Below are 18,135 nucleotides of genomic sequence, written 5' to 3'. Positions count from 1 at the left end.
CGGGTGGGCGGGCCGCTCTTGTTCTTCTTCTGCAGGATCATGACGGCGAAATTTTTTTTGTGAATCTGTTCTATCGCCCCTACATGTTCGTCTCTGTGGTAGAAGGGCATGAACACGAGGTGGAGCTTGGTCTCATGTCTCTTTTTGGCCCGCAGCTGATTTACCACGTTGAAACGGTCGAAAAGGAGGATTTAGACCTTGTCAACCACTTAAGCGGTCGGCGGCGGCTCTATCTGAAGGTTGTTTTTAGAAACGTGCAGGACTTAACGGTGGTGCGTGGTCGACTTGAGAAATTTGTGAAGCGTAACGCCTCCATGGGTGCTACAAACCCGTTGCTAAACCCTTTTGAAGGATCACTGAGAGATGTGATGGCCAAAACATTTGAGGATGACCCGTTCGATTCAAACACGTCATCGGAGCGATGGGTTGACTGGGTGCAGGAGATGAGGGAATACGACGTGAAGTATCACATGCGGGTGGCCATTGATTTGGGCATTTTTGTTGGTGTGTGGTACGATGTCATTGTGCATGAAGGTGAGACGAAAGTGACACGCTGTGATGATAGTGCGTATGCTCCGGCCATGCCGCGGGTTTGCGCATTTGATATTGAAACCACAAAGGCTCCACTGAAGTTTCCACAGCCTGAGGTAGATCAAATTTATATGATTTCCTACATGCTTGACGGACGTGGGTACTTGATTGTCAATCGTGATATTGTTTCCATGGACATTCATCCGTTTGAGTACACCCCAAGGCCGGAGTACGAGGGTATTTTTGAAACATTTAATGAGCCGAACGAAAAGGCCCTCCTACGGCGCTTTTATGATGAAATGCGGAAATACAAGCCAAACGTGTACGTCACGTACAATGGGGACTACTTTGATTTTCCTTTTATTCATGCTCGATCCTTATTTCATCAGTTAAACATGCGGGAGGAGATTGGCTTCACGCAGGGCGCTGAGGGTGCCTTTTTAAACCACAAGATTCCCCACCTTGACTGCTTCTACTGGGTGAAGCGGGACAGCTACCTCCCACAGGGGAGCCAGGGCCTGAAGGCGGTGACAAAACACAAATTGGGTTACGACCCTATCGAAGTGAATCCGGAGGAAATGTTGCCGCTGGCACAGACGAACCCGCAACAAATGGCATCGTATTCCGTCTCCGATGCGGTGTCCACGTGGTATCTTTATCAGAAATATGTTCACCCTTTTATTTACTCACTTTCTACCATCATTCCCATGGCTCCTGATGACGTGCTAAGAAAAGGATCTGGCGGTCTTTGCGAGTCGCTGCTAATGGTACAGGCATACGCAAACAATGTTATATTTCCGAATAAAAAAGAACAACAGTTGGAGAAGTTTTTTAATGGGCATCTAATTGACAGTGAAACATACATTGGTGGACGCGTGGAAGCTCTTCAAAGTGGGGTGTTTCGTAGTGATATTCCCCTCGGTTTTAACATGAATCCAGACATGTACCAGAAGCTTATTGATGATCTTGATGATGCGCTACGATTTGCTTTGGAGGTGGAAAATGACGTCAAGGTAAATGACGTGACGAACTATGAGGAGGTGCAGATGGCAATGAAAGCAAAGTTGGAGTTTTTGAGGGATCACCCACGCCAATCGAGTGAACCCATCATTTATCATCTGGACGTAGGCGCCATGTATCCCAACATCATCCTTACCAATAGACTCCAACCGTATGCCATTCCCAAACCAGATGTCTGTGCAGGATGTTGTTTTAATTCGCCAAACAACGAACATCAGTGCAAACGAACCATGACGTGGAAATGGAAAGGGGAATTTCTGACCGCTAGTCGTCATGAATACCAAAGAGTAAAGGCTCAGCTGGAGAATGAATCTTTTGCAGCCGCCGCGATCCAGCAGGCAAATCTTTCTGCCGTTCAAAAGAAAACTTATGGCAACCGCAAAGGAAATGTCTTGGAGGGGACGACGTTTGAGCGAAAGCAGCGCCCATTTTCTCGAAGAAAAACCGATGAATTTAGTGGAGGATATCGACAAGAGAGCAAACACCAGCGACAAGAAGCACGTAATGCCCTACTTTCAAAAGAATTTGAAGGAAAAGGTGGGAGTGGGAGTGATGACGAGGACGAGGAAGATGAAGAGGCAGGCGGGTTTAAGGCTTTTCATAAACTTCAGGACACCACCCAGTTTAATCTTTTGAAGAGGCGTCTTGCGGAGTATAGTCGGAAGGCTTACGGTAAAATTCATGAATCGCGTGAAATTTTACGCACAGATGTTGTATGCCAGCGCGAGAACTCATTCTACGTGGATACGGTCCGTTTGTTTCGCGATCGGCGTTACGAGTATAAAGCCGCCCTCAAGACGTGGAAGAAACGACTAGACGCGGCCAAAGAAGCAGAAGAAGTCAAACTTTGCAAAAGTCGCTGTGTCCAGATGGAATCCCTTCAGTTAGCTCACAAATGTATCCTCAACTCTTTCTACGGCTATGTCATGCGGAAGGGCAGCCGTTGGTATAGCATGGAAATGGCTGGTATCGTAACATACCTTGGAGCTAGACTCATTCAGATGGCACGGGCACTTGTGCAACAAATTGGTGTGACGCTTGAACTTGACACGGATGGCATATGGTGTTGTCTTCCCAAGGAGTTTCCAGAAAATTTTATCTTCACGACCTCACATCCTTCAAAGTCAAAGGTGACAATCTCATATCCATGCGTTGTTCTTAACAAAATGGTGCACGATGATTACACGAATCACCAATACCAAACATGCATTGCCCCTGGCGTGTATGAAAAACGGAGCGAGTGTTCCATTTATTTTGAGGTGGACGGGCCTTATTTGGCTATGTTGTTACCAGCAAGTCGGGAAGAAGGAAAAAGCATTAAAAAGCGCTACGCTGTGTTTAATCCGGATGGAGGACTTGCCGAATTGAAGGGATTTGAACTAAAGCGACGTGGCGAGCTGATGCTTATTAAAGACTTTCAGTCGCAGGTATTTTGTCGGTTTCTTGACGGGAACAGTCTTGTGGATTCCTACGCCTCCGCCGCCGTGGTCGCCAACGCGGCACTAGACATGTTGTACTCAAAAGGGGAGGGTTATGAGACGGAAGAAATTCTTGAGAAACTATCGGAAAGCAGCAACATGACACGACGTCTCGCCGAGTACCCGGACTCACAGAAGTCACTGGCGCTAACCACGGCACGCCGCATAGCGGAGTTTTTGGGTCCACAAATGGTGAAGGATAAGGGATTGGCGTGTCAATTTGTTATTTCGCGTCTTCCTGCCGGTCGCCCAGTAACGGAGCGTCCGATTCCTCTCACCATTTTTCGTGCTGACCCGACATTGCGTTTGCACTTCCTTCGCAAGTGGACAGGGGACAACTCACTGTCGCTGGACGTTGACCTCCGTCAGCTGTTAGACTGGGATTACTACATTGCAAGATTCAACGCATGTGTGCAGAAGATAATTACGATTCCCGCGGCACTGCAAAAAGTACCAAACCCAGTACCACGTGTGCCCTATCCAGAATGGTTGCATAAGCGACTTCAACAGCAAAATTCTAGGTTTCGGCAAGTTAGTCTAACCGGGATGCTTGCAAAAATGAAGGCAAATGAGAGCGCCATCCCGGACGTGGAGGAGCTCATTCCACTCAATAAAGCGGGGGTACCCTGTACGGTGACGCTGGCAAGGAGGAATACGAAAAAGAATGGTGTGAAGGAAGAAGATTTCGAAAGCGATTGTGGAGAGGATCGCGAGAGTGTATTCGATGATGATGTCGATCGTATACGGCAGGAGGAAGAAGCACGGGAGGAGGAGGCGGTTGATGCCCTCAAAGCAAAGTACTTCTCCCCGAAGAGTACCGTTGCGCTGGACACAGCGTTCTTTACGGCTTCTGGTTTGAAGACGTGGCTGCAGCGTCAGAGGGACGCATGGACGCATCGTGCGAAACTTCGTCGAGAGATGCTGCTTGATGCAAACGATACCCTTCTTGTTGATGGAACGGCCGTCAGCAATCATTTTATTGATATTAAGTCCAAGGCACTGACAGCGACGTGGCACATCTTGGAGGTGCGATCCGATAAGGAAGAAACAGGAATGGTGACTGTTATTGCCGCACTTGAAAAAACGTTACATACATTTCGCTGCGTCGTCCCACGTCGTGTTATCGTGGATGCCACTCTACAGTTTCAGGCTCCTGGTGCGAAGGTGTTAAATAATACTCGGATACTACCTCGAGGTCGTCTTGCAACAAATTTACAGCAGATTGACATTCCACCTGGATCTAAGGGGGAGCGTGTGCTCAATGCGCTGCTGAGTACGCGGGAGGATGTCCTTGCCGTTTACGAAAATCACATTACCCGAAGCGATACTTTTGTTGAGAAAATTGGCTGCTGTGCAAACGTCATAGCGGACGTTCATTTGCGCGGCTCACGACATCGGCCGTCCATGCGAGACGTGTTTGAACTCGAGGAGTTGGAAAGTACGGCGAGTAGCAATTATCTTCAGAATTCCACCGATCGATTTGTTTTTATTTTTCATGTGGCTTCTGATACCCGTGGTTTGCTTGGCGTGGTCAATCACCACGCAAAAACGGCTGTGGTGGTTACTGTTCAACCTGCATCGGCACCGATTCCAACAATAAATTGGGGTTCTCTTCTTTTGGAGGTGACAAAAGCCATGAATGCGTCAGTGAACCCACTTGAATTTATGACGGAAGTTGCATCTGATATTACAAGCGCATGGAAACTTATTTACAGAGTCCTGATGGAAGTGATGGAAAGTGGGAGACCGCCCTTGTTTGCTGTTCTTGAGAGTGGCGTTCCGACTCTGCAGCTTTTAACGCAACGCTCTCTTCCTCAGTCACTGCCGTATTTGCGCGTTCTTGGTGCTGTGGAAGATGAACGACTGTTAGCAGATCCATTTCGTTGGACGCGTTTACTGGCGAAACGGCTTTTACAGCGGTATTTTGCTTCTCTTCTTTGGATAGAAGAACGTATCGCATTTAGTCGACTTTCGGGTATTCCTCTCTGTAATCTTGCGCAGGACACATGTGCGCATGTGTGGGATGTCATGTTTAGTCGTTCACTTCACTCTCGCTCTCATGTCTTGTGGAATTCGCACGATATATCCATTGCCTACGAGGCTGTGGAAGAGCGTTCTCGTCAGGTCGTTATGCCGGGTGGGTATTTTTCATGGTGTGTAGAGTTTAGTTTAGCCAGGTTGGATGTGGTTGCCGTTTTATTCTCGCAGATAATTCAAGAAGAGGATGGCCTCAATGTGCACATTCTCTGCGATCGCGGTGTGACTACACACTTCAATATCTTGCGGGATCTTGTTTCAGATCTACTTGGTCAAGTGGTGGCAAACCCGGTGGCGGACGCCCTTCTTGCAAGCTTTGCACGCTGGATTCGTGACCCTGTCTCCTGTTGCTATGAACCTCGGTTGCTAGAACTTGTAAGTAAGCTTGCTCATCGAGCCCTCACCAATGTTCTTATCCGTCTGGCAAAATTGGGTGGACGTACCGTAAAGGTGGATGGAGATTCGATTGTTGTGCTTACCCCTAAGCATACCATTCAGGATGCAGTTAGTTTTGCTCGTTACATGGTGGATTCTTTGCAGGACCAACCCATGTTACTCCTCTTGTCTCTTCAGCCTATTCGATATTGGTGTCCATTTATGGTTCTTGACAAGCGAGATTTTGCATGCTTATGCCTTTCTAGTGAAGATGCTCTTGGTTTGAAGGAGAGGGAGCAAATGCCACCTGAAAGGCTGAGGGTTGAAAATGCGTTTACAATCTGGGGTAGGCTGCCCAAGAAGGTGAAGAGTGTCTTTTTTCGGCGCGTTGAAAGCACACTACGGCTCATTGCAGAGATACGTGAAAAGGTGTTTCAGGAAATTCAAGCAGACCCCACGGTTGTTCTTGCCACCAAAAGTGAGCAAATTCTATTAAGACAAGTGAAGGCTTTTAAGGCTGCAATTGAGAATAAACTGCATGGTGAACTTATCGATGAGGTCCATGGACTCATGGAACGCAAAGACTTGTATGAGGAAGGTGAGGTTCCGAGTGGCGATACACCCTTGTCGGGTGTTGCAGTGGCGTTGGAGTACACTAAGACCATTTGTCGTTTACTCGATTTATTCCACAATGATGGGGTTGTGGGGAAGATGCACAATAACTGTTTGCGCCTTTGTGGGGTTAGTCCCTTTTCCCCGTTAGCCCAGCTGATTCCAGATGTCGAAGCAGAATGTCGCTTGCTAATGGTGAGGTGCAGTTTTTGCAACCACGATCTCCTTCTCGACTTGGGCGTGCAGGAAAAACGTTTGCGCTGCGATTGGTGCCATGCACCAATTTCCACATCCGCCCTGGAGTCCCACCTTGTGCGACGTGTCAACGACCTCGTTATGAACCATTTGCAGCAGGACTTTAAGTGCAGCAAGTGCAATGAGGTTGCGTCGAGCTTCATAAGTCAGAGTTGTTGCGGTCCTCTTGTAGGAAAAGGCAAGCCGATCGCCTCTCAGCTTCAGGCATTGCGCAAGTTTGCCCTCATTCAGGACTTCCCATGGTTAAAAGAGAGCGTTGATTTGGCGCTTCGCTTCTCCTGAGTCGACTCGAACAAATAGAGAGAGAGAGAGAGAGAGAGACAGTGAAGAAGAATGGAAAGAAAAGAAAAAGAGGGAATGAGTGGGGATGATGGGGAATAAAAAGTGAGTGGAGTAACTTCCATAGAGACCGGGAAGTCTTGCCGCTGCTGCGGCCCTTTCCACATAGAATCACACGGCGTTTTGCATCACGATGAAATCATGAAACAGGCATAAGCTAAAAGGCAGGGGCTACGCTTGTTTGACTTTTCTCTGCACATACCTGTCTATAGGAGAGGCACGCAATTGGAATAATATATATATATATATATATACATTTGTATGCATGTTCCTTTCCTTTACTCTTGCACCGTAGCCCACAAAAGCTTCATTAGGGCCTAATTGTTACTTGAACAGGATCCCATTGGATCTGTTTCCTGAACGCCAGGGAGTTTTTCTTGTTTACTTTACAGTTTGTTATCGGTGCTACCTCCCCGCTTACCTGAATGCTAGCCGTGACGTGGTTGTTGTACATGCGGCCACGCCACATCATGTTTACACCTCCACCTCTTGCTAGGCGCCGGGGTTTTTTTCGATGTCGGGTGTGCCAGAATTCTTGGGGTTCTTCGAATGTGTGGGTGACAAAAACGACGCAGCGGGTCTACCAAGGCGAGTCTTGCGAGAAATGTGGCACAACCACAAAGCCGTACTACGTTGGTCGATCAGCAGAAACAGTTTTCAATCGCGTAAAAACACCGCATCCGGTGAAGGCCGAGGCATCCAGCAGCCGACATGGGAAAAAGTTAAGGCATTTGCGGTATGACTGGCGGGTGCAGCGAGGTCGAAGATGAAAATGTTTTTTCATGGTGTGATGTGTGTGTGGGCGGGGCAAAGAGAGAGGAAGGATTTTTGCTGCTATTTTTTTTTTCTTGTGGAAACTTCGGTGGTAAAAGTGAGGGGATGTACTGAGGCAGCTGCTGCCATCATCCGTCTTTTTCTTTGCTTCTGTTTTTTTGTGTGCTTTGAGTTTTTTAAAAAAATCTGTGAATTTAACCCTTTCTCTTTCTTTTTCTTTTTTCTCTTTCCTTCTTTTTGGACCTCTTTCACGTTGTTTGTGCTTTATACAACGCGTGCGTATCTCGAATTTTTTTTTTTTTAAGGGCAACATATTTTCTTATGGTTGTAATAGTGTGGCTCTCTTTTATTTTGTGCGTCTCCGCCACGATTTCAATAATTATTGGGGGAATTATTTACTACGCATATGATGAAATTCTTCAACAACGAACTGAGAGCCTTTTATTTAACCAGCCTGGTGTGTGCTCCATCTTTTATATAAACTGCGCCTTCCCCATTGTTACTCTTACGACCGGCCCAATCTCACGGCAAGTGAAAATCTGGGATAAGATCGATCCCATGTATTTTTGCATGGTTTCATCTCCGGCGCACGTGCCGTGTTGGTGGTCAAAAGAAAGGCATTTATCGGGATTTGTGCGAATTGGGCCTGTTCCACCAGTAACGAGATCGCTAAGGATGTTTTCTATCGCTCTCATGGCACTGGGTGGACTCGTTATTTTCACCGGCATCACTTATCTCTACATCTTCAGAGGGAAGTATATTGAGTGGTTGCGTCGAAGTAGGGATGCAAGCCAATCAGGCAGGTCACAACAGCAAGACGATCGGAGGGGTACGCAGATGAATGGCCAATCCACGATGATTGAAGAAAGCAAGCTGGCGGAGGCGTATCCGATGTCTAATCCAAACTGGATGGAGGAGGCGACAACTCAAACTGCTTATGCAAGGAGACGTCTTGAAGTTTTAGGGCGTTTTTTTGAGGCCCGGCGAATGCAATTTGCAGGCAGGGAAGTATCTTCAGAGCCGTTTGGCTTTCTAGCTTACTCAAACATGGAAACGGAATACGATGAGGATGATTTCCCCGTGGATGAGTGTTATGTATGTCTATCACGTTTCCGTCGGCGGATGATCTGGTGGCCTTGCGGCCATTGGTTGTGCGCCAGCTGTGCACGTAAAGTTTTAAGAAAGACGGTGTCTCCCGGGTATGCCAGCTGTCCTAATTGCCGAGGCTCATTCTTACGAGAGGATCTACTTGTGCTGCATTTATTTCCGAAGGCAGTAACTCCTGTTGCTGAAAACTTTCCTGAAAACGAAAATAGTAATGAGAATGGCAATCGTATTTCTAGCGTTGAAATTGAAGAGATATCTGGCTTGGTATAATTAGGCTTGTCACCGCGTGGCAAGGGCAAAAACAGTGAAGCCCATGGAATCCGTTGATCGGCTTGGCTTTTTTTTCCTTTTTTACGGGCTTTTTTTTTTGTTCTCACCCATCCTCGCTTTCCTTGAGTACAACTGCAAACATAAAATTTATACCAAAAAAAAAAAAAAAAAAAAAACGAATATTTTTGTGTTCTCATTGGCGAGGGAAGTATGAACTACATTTTTTTTTTTTTTGCGTGTATTTCAGTGTATTTAAGTGTTAGTTTGTTTGGAAGAATAAAAAATAACAACGACGTTTTTTGTTTGTTTTGGGTTTATATTTCCATTTTTTTTTTTTTTACTGTTACCACTTTTCCCCCGTTTTTTTTCTTGTATGTGTTTTCTTTCTTTGGTTGAGTGCGCTACTTTGGGGGGGGTGGGGGTGGAAAGGGGAGAGGGGAGAGATGGATGTGTTGCGGCTTGCAAACTTCACACTCAATTGTGCAGCAGGGATAATTTTTGAAGTTGGCATGAGAGCGGTGGTATGTGCATTGAATTTCCTTCTGGATACATCAATATTTTTGGAAATAAAATAAAAAAAGAGGGACGAGTCGTGGACAGTTTTATTATTATTATTATATATATATATATACTGCATTTGAATAGCGTGTGGGAAAGATTGTTCAATAAGATGGGGTCAATTAGGAAATGAGGTACTTTGTGGAACTGCTCTGTTTATTTATTTGTTGGTTAGTGTGCTTTTTAGCGTGTTACTTTTGGAGAAAAATGAGTGTAGTCCTTTTTCCCCTTTTCTGTTGCCCCACGCATTTCTTCCTTTCACCCTCCACGTGGAGGGGGAAAACAGGGGCTGAGGAAACCGTGAAAGCTGCCAGTTCGTGGGTTCACAACGAGCCCGGTTATCACGACAAATATATTTGGAGTCGGTTTACTACTGTCTGAGTGTGGGTGCGGGTTAACTCGTTTTTGAAGCGGGGGATGCTGGGCGCACTGAACCAAACTGTCGTTTCTCTCTTGTTGCTGTCCTTTCACTTTATGGGAACGAAGGACAAGGCTTCAGCCGGGAGCATGTTGTTTTTGCATGATTTTTTATTTATTTTCCGTCTTGTCTTTTTGGGCTTAAACCGTACTGGCGACAGATAAAGGGATAAAAAAATGTCTGTGATACGGCTTCCGAAGAACGAGCTTGATGCTCAAATTTACCGCTACCTTCAGGAGGCAAACTACGCAGACGCAGCAGAGGCTTTGAAGTTGGCCAATTCAGCCGTCGTTTCGGCAGCTCGAAGGCTTAAGTTTTCGGCACTTATTGCCGCCAAAAATCAGATTAATGAGGATTCCGACAGCGACGACGAGCCGGTGCGCAAGCCCAGCAAGCCATCACCAAAGGCTGCTCCCAAAAAGGCCATGGCCGACTCCGACAGCGACGACGAGCCGGTGCGCAAGCCCAGCAAGCCATCACCCAAGGCTGCTCCCAAAAAGGCCATGGCCGACTCCGACAGCGACGACGAGCCGGTGCGCAAGCCCAGCAAGCCATCACCCAAGGCTGCTCCCAAAAAGGCCATGGCCGACTCCGACAGCGACGACGAGCCGGTGCGCAAGCCCAGCAAGCCATCACCCAAGGCTGCTCCCAAAAAGGCCATGGCCGACTCCGACAGCGACGACGAGCCGGTGCGCAAGCCCAGCAAGCCATCACCAAAGGCTGCTCCCAAAAAGGCCATGGCCGACTCCGACAGCGACGACGAGCCGGTGCGCAAGCCCAGCAAGCCATCACCCAAGGCTGCTCCCAAAAAGGCCATGGCCGACTCCGACAGCGACGACGAGCCGGTGCGCAAGCCCAGCAAGCCATCACCAAAGGCTGCTCCCAAAAAGGCCATGGCCGACTCCGACAGCGACGACGAGCCGGTGCGCAAGCCCAGCAAGCCATCACCAAAGGCTGCTCCCAAAAAGGCCGTGGCCGACTCCGACAGCGACGACGAGCCGGTGCGCAAGCCCAGCAAGCCATCACCCAAGGCTGCTCCCAAAAAGGCCATGGCCGACTCCGACAGCGACGACGAGCCGGTGCATGCTTCTTCCAAACGCACTAGTCGTGCTGAAGAAGGGGAGGATGAACCTGTGAAGAAGGTTAGTCGTGTCGAAAATAGGGAGGAAAATGGATACAATGGTTTTGGTAACCGTGGTGGCCGTGGCTTCGGTGATCGTGGTGGCCGTGGCTTCGGTGATCGTGGTGGCCGTGGCTTCGGTGATCGTGGTGGCCGTGGTTTCGGTGATCGTGGTGGCCGTGGTTTCGGTGATCGTGGTGGCCGTGGTTTCGGTGATCGTGGTGGCCGTGGCTTCGGTGATCGTGGTGGCCGTGGTTTCGGTGATCGTGGTGGCCGTGGCTTCGGTGATCGTGGTGGCCGTGGCTTCGGTGATCGTGGTGGCCGTGGCTTCGGTGATCGTGGTGGCCGTGGCTTCGGTGATCGTGGTGGCCGTGGCTTCGGTGATCGTGGTGGCCGTGGCTTCGGTGATCGTGGTGGCCGTGGTTTCGGTGATCGTGGTGGCCGTGGCTTCGGGCGTGTTACTCCAAATCTTGATAACAATCGTGAAAGCACTAAGTTTGAAGAAAGCGACTAGGCAATTAACTACGATAACAAATCCCTATGGTCATAATTAAATGAGAATTAAGGTCTAACTTTAGGAGAACTAAAATATTTTTTTGTAAAACCGGGTGAATATGAATTTAATATTACGTAGCGACGCTGAACCACGCTTTCACTTCACTAAAAAAGAATTTAATTTATTCTGCATACCGCTAGTTGTTGCATGATTTTATTTTCAGTTGTCATTATTCGTTTTACTCCTTTTTGCCTTTTAGTTTAGTGAGGATTAAGAACTTTTTGAGTGATGGCACATCGTCATTTATAAAGGGGTTTTTTCCCTGTGGGCTGGTCGTTCCCAAGGATGTGAGGTGACATTCCTTTTGAGGGCTATTGGCTTTCTACGATAACTCAGGGTACTTGAGTGTGTTTCCATGGCAATGCAGTTGAAATCTCCATGAGATCGAGCACAGATACTTTTTCATTTCGCTTTTTGGTTTGAATGCGTTCCTTATTTGGTCAAATTGGATACCTAATGGAGTTTGTTGGGTTTCTTGAATCTGAGGATGCATGAAAAAGAGGTGGAATAGGATGGCAGAGTGTTACCTCTAAGGAAGGAAGAACAGAGGGATTCTTCCAGCGTGGAGATTGTAGCTGATTTTAAAAATATTTTTCACGAAGGGTTGTTCAAGAGCTGTGCTTTTTGGGTCGAATGGCGTCAAGCAAGGGTTCAGAATATTGTGAAAACTTGCTTCCCTGAAAAAAACAAATCACTACATAAAAGTGGCCATATATATATATATATATAATAGGGGTTCTTTCTCTTTGCGGTGCGTCTGCTGAGCTAAAGTTGTTGTTGTTGTATCTATTTTTTAACCTATTTCATTCTCCTTTTTTTTTGTTTATTTCTCATTTAAATTTCTGTGCTGATATAGATTTTGACATCTATGTCTACAAAAAGAGGCATGCCTGGACCCAGCACAAGAGGCCGTCCCTCTGTGTTGCATGGAGCAGGGACACTGGATGGTGATCCCTTTGACATTTCAGGCGCAGGGTGGGCGAGTCTCGAAAATAAGTTTAATGAACTACTCCGCTTGATGGACGCGCCGGCCAATGGGATAAATGCATTGGCAGCCCGTTCCGCCCACGGCGATCGTGTAGCTAGTGTCATTGTCCAATTGCTGGACCGAGCCCAGGAGGAGAGCCGCAGGCTTCTGGTGGAGGGGGACGGCGAGGGGGCAGCTGAGGCAGGTGTCAAAACGCTGCGTTTAAAGGAACGGTTTTACGGAAGAACAAGTGTGAAGCTACTTCCAGCCTACTTTCACCTGGCGCGCACCAACCAGTTTTTAGAACGCTATGGAAACGCAGAGGAAATGTTGTCACTTGCCCACTCTATTGTCCTTAACCACCCGCAGGACGTTGACACAGCAATGAAAGCGGAACTTCATCAGGCATTTGGGCTCTTGTACGCTGCTGATAATAAACTTGAAGCCGCTGTACAGCATTTGACAGCTGCCACGTACTATCTGAGCGTTATGAATGGACCGGAGAACATATTGACAGCCTTTGGGTATTTTGACCTGGCCAATGTGTTTGCGACAAAGGCAAGTATGGAAGGAGCAATGGCGCTTTACGACACGGTAAAGAACATTTGGTTGGAACACCTGCGAGGTCTCCTGAAGGCTATTGTGGAGGAAACCCTAGCAGCAAGGTCCGTCAAGCGCTACGAGGACGATGAGGTTGTGCAGGACACGGGATATTCATCTGCGAAGGCCTTTGGAAAGGAAAATTTAGCCGACGTTTCTAAGATGTTGCATGCCATTTATAACATTCAGAAAGATCGCTTCACCCCCTTGCACCCGACGACAGCACGAGCAGAGTTTGTGCTTGGCCTATTTCTTCTTTGGGTAAGTAAAAAAGGGGAGGCGGCGCATCATCTGCAAACAGCACGGGCGACGTCGCAACATTTCTACGGTGAGCGGCATCCAGTAGTACAGGAAATAGAAGAGTGGTGCGAGTGGTTTGAAATACCCTTGACGGAAAGCAAATAAGGGGAACAGAAGCCGTAGTAAATTTTTTTGTGTTTCTGTTTGTGCGTTGGTGGGTGTGAATATTTCCCCATTATGTAAATGTACCGTCAGGAAAACAGAAAAAGCTAAACAACAACAACAACAAAAAAGGGTTGCTTATTTTCGTCTTGTGTTCTACTAACGTTTATTGTTTCATTGCTTTCTTTGATGAAGAATTATATTTTTTTTTTCTTTTTTTTTTATTTGGCCGCCTTTATGCTTTGGTGATGCTCTCTCGCGTTGGGAGTACACAAGCTGCACTGGCCATATATATACATATACATGTATATCTTCTCCAGTGAGCAATTCTTTTTTAGGTGTCTGTGAGTTTGCGCGGCGCGGCATTCAAAAAAAAAAAAAAATGATCGACTTTTACACAGCAGAAGATGTGTTTTACGAGTTGTCCACCATCCGGGACCCAGAGAAACGGAGTTACACGCTGGCGGACTTGGGGGTTGTGGCACAGGATCGCTGCAGCATTGAGTACGACCAGTATCATAGCGATTCCCTTGCTGGAGATGGCGGGAAAAGCGTGAGTGGCGCACCCACCCCAAAGCGAATAGCGGTGGTGACAGTCGTCTTGAAACCGACCGTGCAGCACTGCAGTCTTATGGCACTTATTTGTCTTTGTGTTTACGCCAAGTTGAAGGAGGCTCTCCCACCGCGGATGTGTGATTGGAAAATTGACATTAAATTAGTTGATGGCTCGCATCTGCAACAGCGCGAACTAGAGAAGCAGATTTCGGACAAAGAAAGGGTGGCGGCGGCGCTGGAGAACGAGACGTTGATAATGGAAATGGATAGACTCATGAATCCGGATGCAGAATGATTCGTTTCTAAGGGAGCAAAGTTTGGGGATTTACTTTCAGCGTACGTATGCTTGTGTGTGTGTGTGTATTGGGATTGGCCCCAGAGGGCTTTGGTTTGTTGTTTGGTAATGTTGCAAGCGTGATTTACGCTTTCTCTCCCTCCCTTTCTTTCCTTTTTTTTTTTTTTTTTTTTTTTTTTTTGAGCGGGGAATGTTGATGGAGGTTTGAATTTCTTTGCGTTTCTGTGGACATACAGACATGTACGCTGTTGGCGTTGAGTCTCCCACCTTCACTCTTATTTTGTTTTTCTTTTCTTCAATTTTTTTTCCTGTCGCCGGTGAGTAACACACGCAGCAGCAATTCACGATGTCACTCAACCAGTTACAAGATCTCCAGTTTCAACTGAAGTTTGTCGCGAAGCAGTTTGGGAAGAACTCCACGCGTTGTGAGAAGGAACAGAAACAGGAAATGCAGAAGTGCAAAAAGGCGATGGAAAAGGGGAACATGGACGGGGCCCGTATCTTTGCGCAGAACAGCATCCGTAAGAAGAACGAGGCACTTAACCATCTTCGCCTTGCGGCTCGCATGGACGCCGTTGTTTCACGGCTTGATACTGCCGTAAAGATGAAGATGGTAACGAAGGGAATGGGACAAATGGTGAGGGGAATGGACAAGGTTCTTCAGTCAATGAATCCGGAGGCCATCTCGGTCCTCATGGACAAGTTTGAGAAACAGTTTGAGACAATGGATGTCGCCTCGGAATACATGGAAAACGCGATTGGACAGACAACGGCCACTAGTATGCCGGAGGATGAGGTAAGCACACTCATGGCGCAGGTGGCGGATGAACACGGACTGGACATCAAACAGCACCTGGATGATAAGATTAGAATAAGCAAAACGAATCCCATGGCAGTGGAAACGGTGGATAGCGAAAAAGACGATCTGGAGGAGCAGTTCGCTCGACTTCGAGGGAAATAGTGATAGCGGTGGCATTTTCTTTTCCTTCTTTTCTTTTTCTTTTTCTCTTTCTTTTCTCCTGTCCTTTGTGTTGTTGTGTACCCTTCTTTTTTCCAACTTTGTGCGTGTCTGTCTTGTGGGAGGAACTTTTTGGTTGTTTTCTTCTCTGCTGCCGCAACGACGCGTAATTTTTGAGTCTTTTCTTAGTCGTGCTGTTTAATGTGTCCACACTCCTTTATTTATCTGAGGGGGCGTACATGTGTGGGGAAATTGTCTTATCCATGACATATTTTTGTTGTTGTCGTTGATGTCGTTTGGTGGCTGTGACTGGCTCTTCCTTTTGATAAAAAAACAATAACAACCTTTTCTCTTGGTATCACATGTGACCACAGCCACTTATGCGGCCTTAGGCTATTGCCACCACAGTATTTATAAGGAGGGCGAAGATAATATTTGATAACGTCATGCTAACGTTGAATCGTCGTGACAAAGAAATTTGTCAAGAACTTATCAGGAAGAACTTTACACTCTCCCAGATTCAGAGTTATAATGAACCGGAGTACTCTGGGTGGGTATCTCGAAGGCGTCGCGTTTCCAACATTTTTGTGTGGGAACTTAATTGGTTAGCGACAAGCGGCAATTATCTTTTATGTTTTTCCCAAAAGAAGGACTCATGTCATCCCATCAAAATCATGTATCTCCCGGAGGCGATCATTCGGCGTTGTTCCATGAAGGAGGAATGCTGCGTCGGGCACCCTTTTGTATTGGAAATTGTCCCGTGTTTACATTTTGTTCGTGAGGAAAAGGGGTTATTTCCTGTGAAGCCACACGAAGTGCACTTCTCCTTTGAGAACGTGGAGGACTTGTGCGGCACGATTGCCTTCCTTGCAAAAATCAGCGCAAGACATGTGCGGACGGCCTCCATCACATTTGGGCCACCGACTCGAGTTAACCACCGCATTCATTTAAGAGCCGCACGCGGTAAGAATGACTTTGGCCTCGAACTTCTCCCGTTGCCAATGCGGGAATGGCTGCTGCGTCAGGGCATAACGTGCGCTGAGATGGCGGGAAATGAGACAACGGCACTAAACTGTGCTACGACTCTTTATGAAGTTCAGATGCAACGCGGCATGCTGGAAGATCTTCCACCCATTTCAGAGGAGGGAGTAACTGAGAAACGGTATGAAGATAAAGCAGGTGTGCCCCCCTTTCCCTTGCCGTCGGAGAATGAGGGCGGGGCGCTGGAGCCATTGCTCTCTGCGGGGGATCCAGAGTCTCTCTTTAGCGACTGGGAAAGGCTAGACGGTGGATCACAGGGTGAGGTATTCAAAGCCGTGAGAGTCGTGGATGGTAGGAAAGTTGCAATCAAGCGTATTACGGTGAGGGGCGATCACAAAGTGCCTCAATCCCTTGTGAAGGAAATGTCACTGCTTAAGGCACTTCATCATCCCAATATTGTGACGCTTTATGATTGTTATCGAAAGGGAAAACATTTATTTCTTGCTATGGAGTTAATGGATGGAGGCAAATTGACAGATTTACTGATCCCATCGGAGGGAGAACCAGTAGAATTTACGGAGGCACAGCTGGCAACACTGATACGAGAGGTACTTCGAGCTCTTCGGTGTCTCCATAACGCTCGATGCGTCCACCGCGACGTAAAGTCTGATAACGTTCTCTTATCTTCAAATGGCGAAGTAAAATTGGGGGACTTTGGCTTTGCCACACTTCTTACTTCTCCGGGAGGGATGCGCAGAACACTCGTTGGGACACCGTACTGGATGGCTCCTGAAGTCGCAGGTGGAAAGGCGTACAATGACAAGGCCGATGTGTGGAGTGCTGGAATTCTTTTTTTGGAAATGTGTGATGGACAACCACCGTTGATGGGCATGAATCCCATGCGAGCGCTTCTTACAGTGAGCACGGGACCACCGCCAGTTATGAGAACGGCGAACCGTTGGTCTTCACTATGCAGAGAATTTGCGTCATTCCTTTTAGTAAAGGATCCTGCGCGGCGTCCCAGTGTTGATGACGCCCTAAGACACCCCTTTATTGTAAAAAAGGCGGAACCAACGTGTCGGTTTGTGGCAACCATCCTGCAACGGAGGAAATAGTTGTTTTGGACTACTCTACCAAATGCTTGCTAAACCTTTTCTTTTGTGTTTTTCTTTTTGTTTGTTTCTGCTGTAATGATCTTAAAAAAACACTATGCGCACCTGCACTTTTTTGTTTCCACCGTCTCTCTCCACACATCAAAGCACCACAATTCTTTTGGCACCTTCTGTGCGTAAGCTTTTCGCTGATACCCTGGTATTTGCCGCAATGCACCAGTTGTGTATTTATAGACGGCATACATACTTTGTTTTGTCCCTCTTTTTTTTCCCCCCTCTCTCTTTTTGTTACTTTTGCTTGCTGGGGGCTTGTTGTTGCCGGCAGTTAAAAGGTAAGGGAAATTTCTTAGAGGAAGACTTTTTTTTTTCTTTCTTCCCTGAAATTTCTACACGAAAAACAGAGAGAGAGAGAGAGAGAGAGAGTAGTCATTCTCAGAGAGCCATGGGGGGAATTACCCAGATAGAGGCGGATCCTGCCGATACAACCAGATATCTCTCTCCGACAGTCCGATTTCGTATTCCAGACGGTGATTCGGAATCCCGTCCCAAGACTGCATTGACGACACTCACACTATTGGGAGTTATTTACACCGCGAGTATCAGCGGGGGATATGGATTGGAGGAGTCTGTCAGTGCAGGAGGACCTCTCTTGACGATAATCTTTCTATTTCTTATTCCATTTTTATGGGGCATACCGGTGTCATTGTGCGTTGCAGAATTATCCTGTGCAATCCCGTCCAACGCGGGTCCTATTATGTGGGTGAATGTTTCATGTGCCTCGTGGTTTACATTTTGTACTGTCATATGGACGGCTT

General features: G+C 47.2%; 8 protein-coding genes across 8 annotated transcripts, besides 17 other annotated features; all 8 read left to right on the top strand.

Annotated features, from left to right (window-relative positions):
• Tc00.1047053510733.60 (DNA polymerase epsilon catalytic subunit, putative) lies at window positions 1-6,590 on the top strand (the record flags this gene model as incomplete). The annotated part of the gene is made up of 1 exon (XM_804055.1): window positions 1-6,590. A coding segment is annotated over one exon (6,590 nt), but the record flags the coding sequence as incomplete, so codon positions are not given.
• Window positions 1-15,617: a sequence feature (heterozygous, non-Esmeraldo-like haplotype).
• Window positions 6,607-6,629: a microsatellite.
• Window positions 6,881-6,904: a microsatellite.
• On the top strand, window positions 7,073-7,417 carry Tc00.1047053510733.54 (hypothetical protein, conserved; the record flags this gene model as incomplete). The annotated part of the gene is made up of 1 exon (XM_804056.1): window positions 7,073-7,417. The coding sequence occupies one exon, from the start codon at window positions 7,073-7,075 to the stop codon at window positions 7,415-7,417; it is 345 nt and encodes a 114-aa protein (XP_809149.1).
• Window positions 7,622-7,660: a sequence feature (GA-rich).
• Window positions 8,953-8,974: a microsatellite.
• Window positions 9,094-9,188: a sequence feature (A-rich).
• Window positions 9,399-9,429: a sequence feature (AT_rich).
• Tc00.1047053510733.50 (hypothetical protein, conserved) lies at window positions 9,951-11,408 on the top strand (the record flags this gene model as incomplete). Its single annotated transcript, XM_804054.1, has 1 exon — window positions 9,951-11,408. One exon carries the CDS (start codon window positions 9,951-9,953, stop codon window positions 11,406-11,408), a length of 1,458 nt encoding a protein of 485 aa, XP_809147.1.
• Window positions 12,161-12,182: a sequence feature (AT_rich).
• On the top strand, window positions 12,319-13,422 carry Tc00.1047053510733.40 (hypothetical protein, conserved; the record flags this gene model as incomplete). The annotated part of the gene is made up of 1 exon (XM_804053.1): window positions 12,319-13,422. One exon carries the CDS (start codon window positions 12,319-12,321, stop codon window positions 13,420-13,422), a length of 1,104 nt encoding a protein of 367 aa, XP_809146.1.
• Window positions 13,615-13,646: a sequence feature (AT_rich).
• On the top strand, window positions 13,802-14,269 carry Tc00.1047053510733.30 (hypothetical protein, conserved; the record flags this gene model as incomplete). The annotated part of the gene is made up of 1 exon (XM_804052.1): window positions 13,802-14,269. The coding sequence occupies one exon, from the start codon at window positions 13,802-13,804 to the stop codon at window positions 14,267-14,269; it is 468 nt and encodes a 155-aa protein (XP_809145.1).
• Window positions 14,414-14,450: a microsatellite.
• Window positions 14,616-15,230, top strand: Tc00.1047053510733.20 (hypothetical protein, conserved; the record flags this gene model as incomplete). Its single annotated transcript, XM_804051.1, has 1 exon — window positions 14,616-15,230. One exon carries the CDS (start codon window positions 14,616-14,618, stop codon window positions 15,228-15,230), a length of 615 nt encoding a protein of 204 aa, XP_809144.1.
• Window positions 15,245-15,287: a microsatellite.
• Window positions 15,618-15,661: a sequence feature (haploid, non-Esmeraldo-like haplotype).
• Window positions 15,662-15,762: a sequence feature (haploid, Esmeraldo-like haplotype).
• Window positions 15,674-17,323, top strand: Tc00.1047053510733.10 (p21-activated kinase 3, putative; the record flags this gene model as incomplete). Its single annotated transcript, XM_804050.1, has 1 exon — window positions 15,674-17,323. One exon carries the CDS (start codon window positions 15,674-15,676, stop codon window positions 17,321-17,323), a length of 1,650 nt encoding a protein of 549 aa, XP_809143.1.
• Window positions 15,763-16,574: a sequence feature (areas merged during assembly that could not be assigned to a particular haplotype. This can correspond to areas where the two haplotypes were merged or to regions with more than two copies in the genome that were merged during assembly.).
• Window positions 16,575-16,976: a sequence feature (areas merged during assembly that could not be assigned to a particular haplotype. This can correspond to areas where the two haplotypes were merged or to regions with more than two copies in the genome that were merged during assembly.).
• Window positions 16,977-18,135: a sequence feature (heterozygous, non-Esmeraldo-like haplotype).
• Window positions 17,720-17,743: a microsatellite.
• On the top strand, window positions 17,763-18,135 carry Tc00.1047053510733.5 (hypothetical protein, conserved; the record flags this gene model as incomplete). The annotated part of the gene is made up of 1 exon (XM_804057.1): window positions 17,763-18,135. A coding segment is annotated over one exon (373 nt), but the record flags the coding sequence as incomplete, so codon positions are not given.

The sequence above is a fragment of the Trypanosoma cruzi genome, genomic scaffold, assembly GCF_000209065.1.
Source record: "Trypanosoma cruzi strain CL Brener 1047053516851 genomic scaffold, whole genome shotgun sequence".
NCBI classification, from domain to species: domain Eukaryota; phylum Euglenozoa; class Kinetoplastea; order Trypanosomatida; family Trypanosomatidae; genus Trypanosoma; species Trypanosoma cruzi.
The sequence above is the reverse complement of the archived record's forward strand: the minus strand, read 5'-3'. Positions and strand labels throughout refer to the sequence as shown.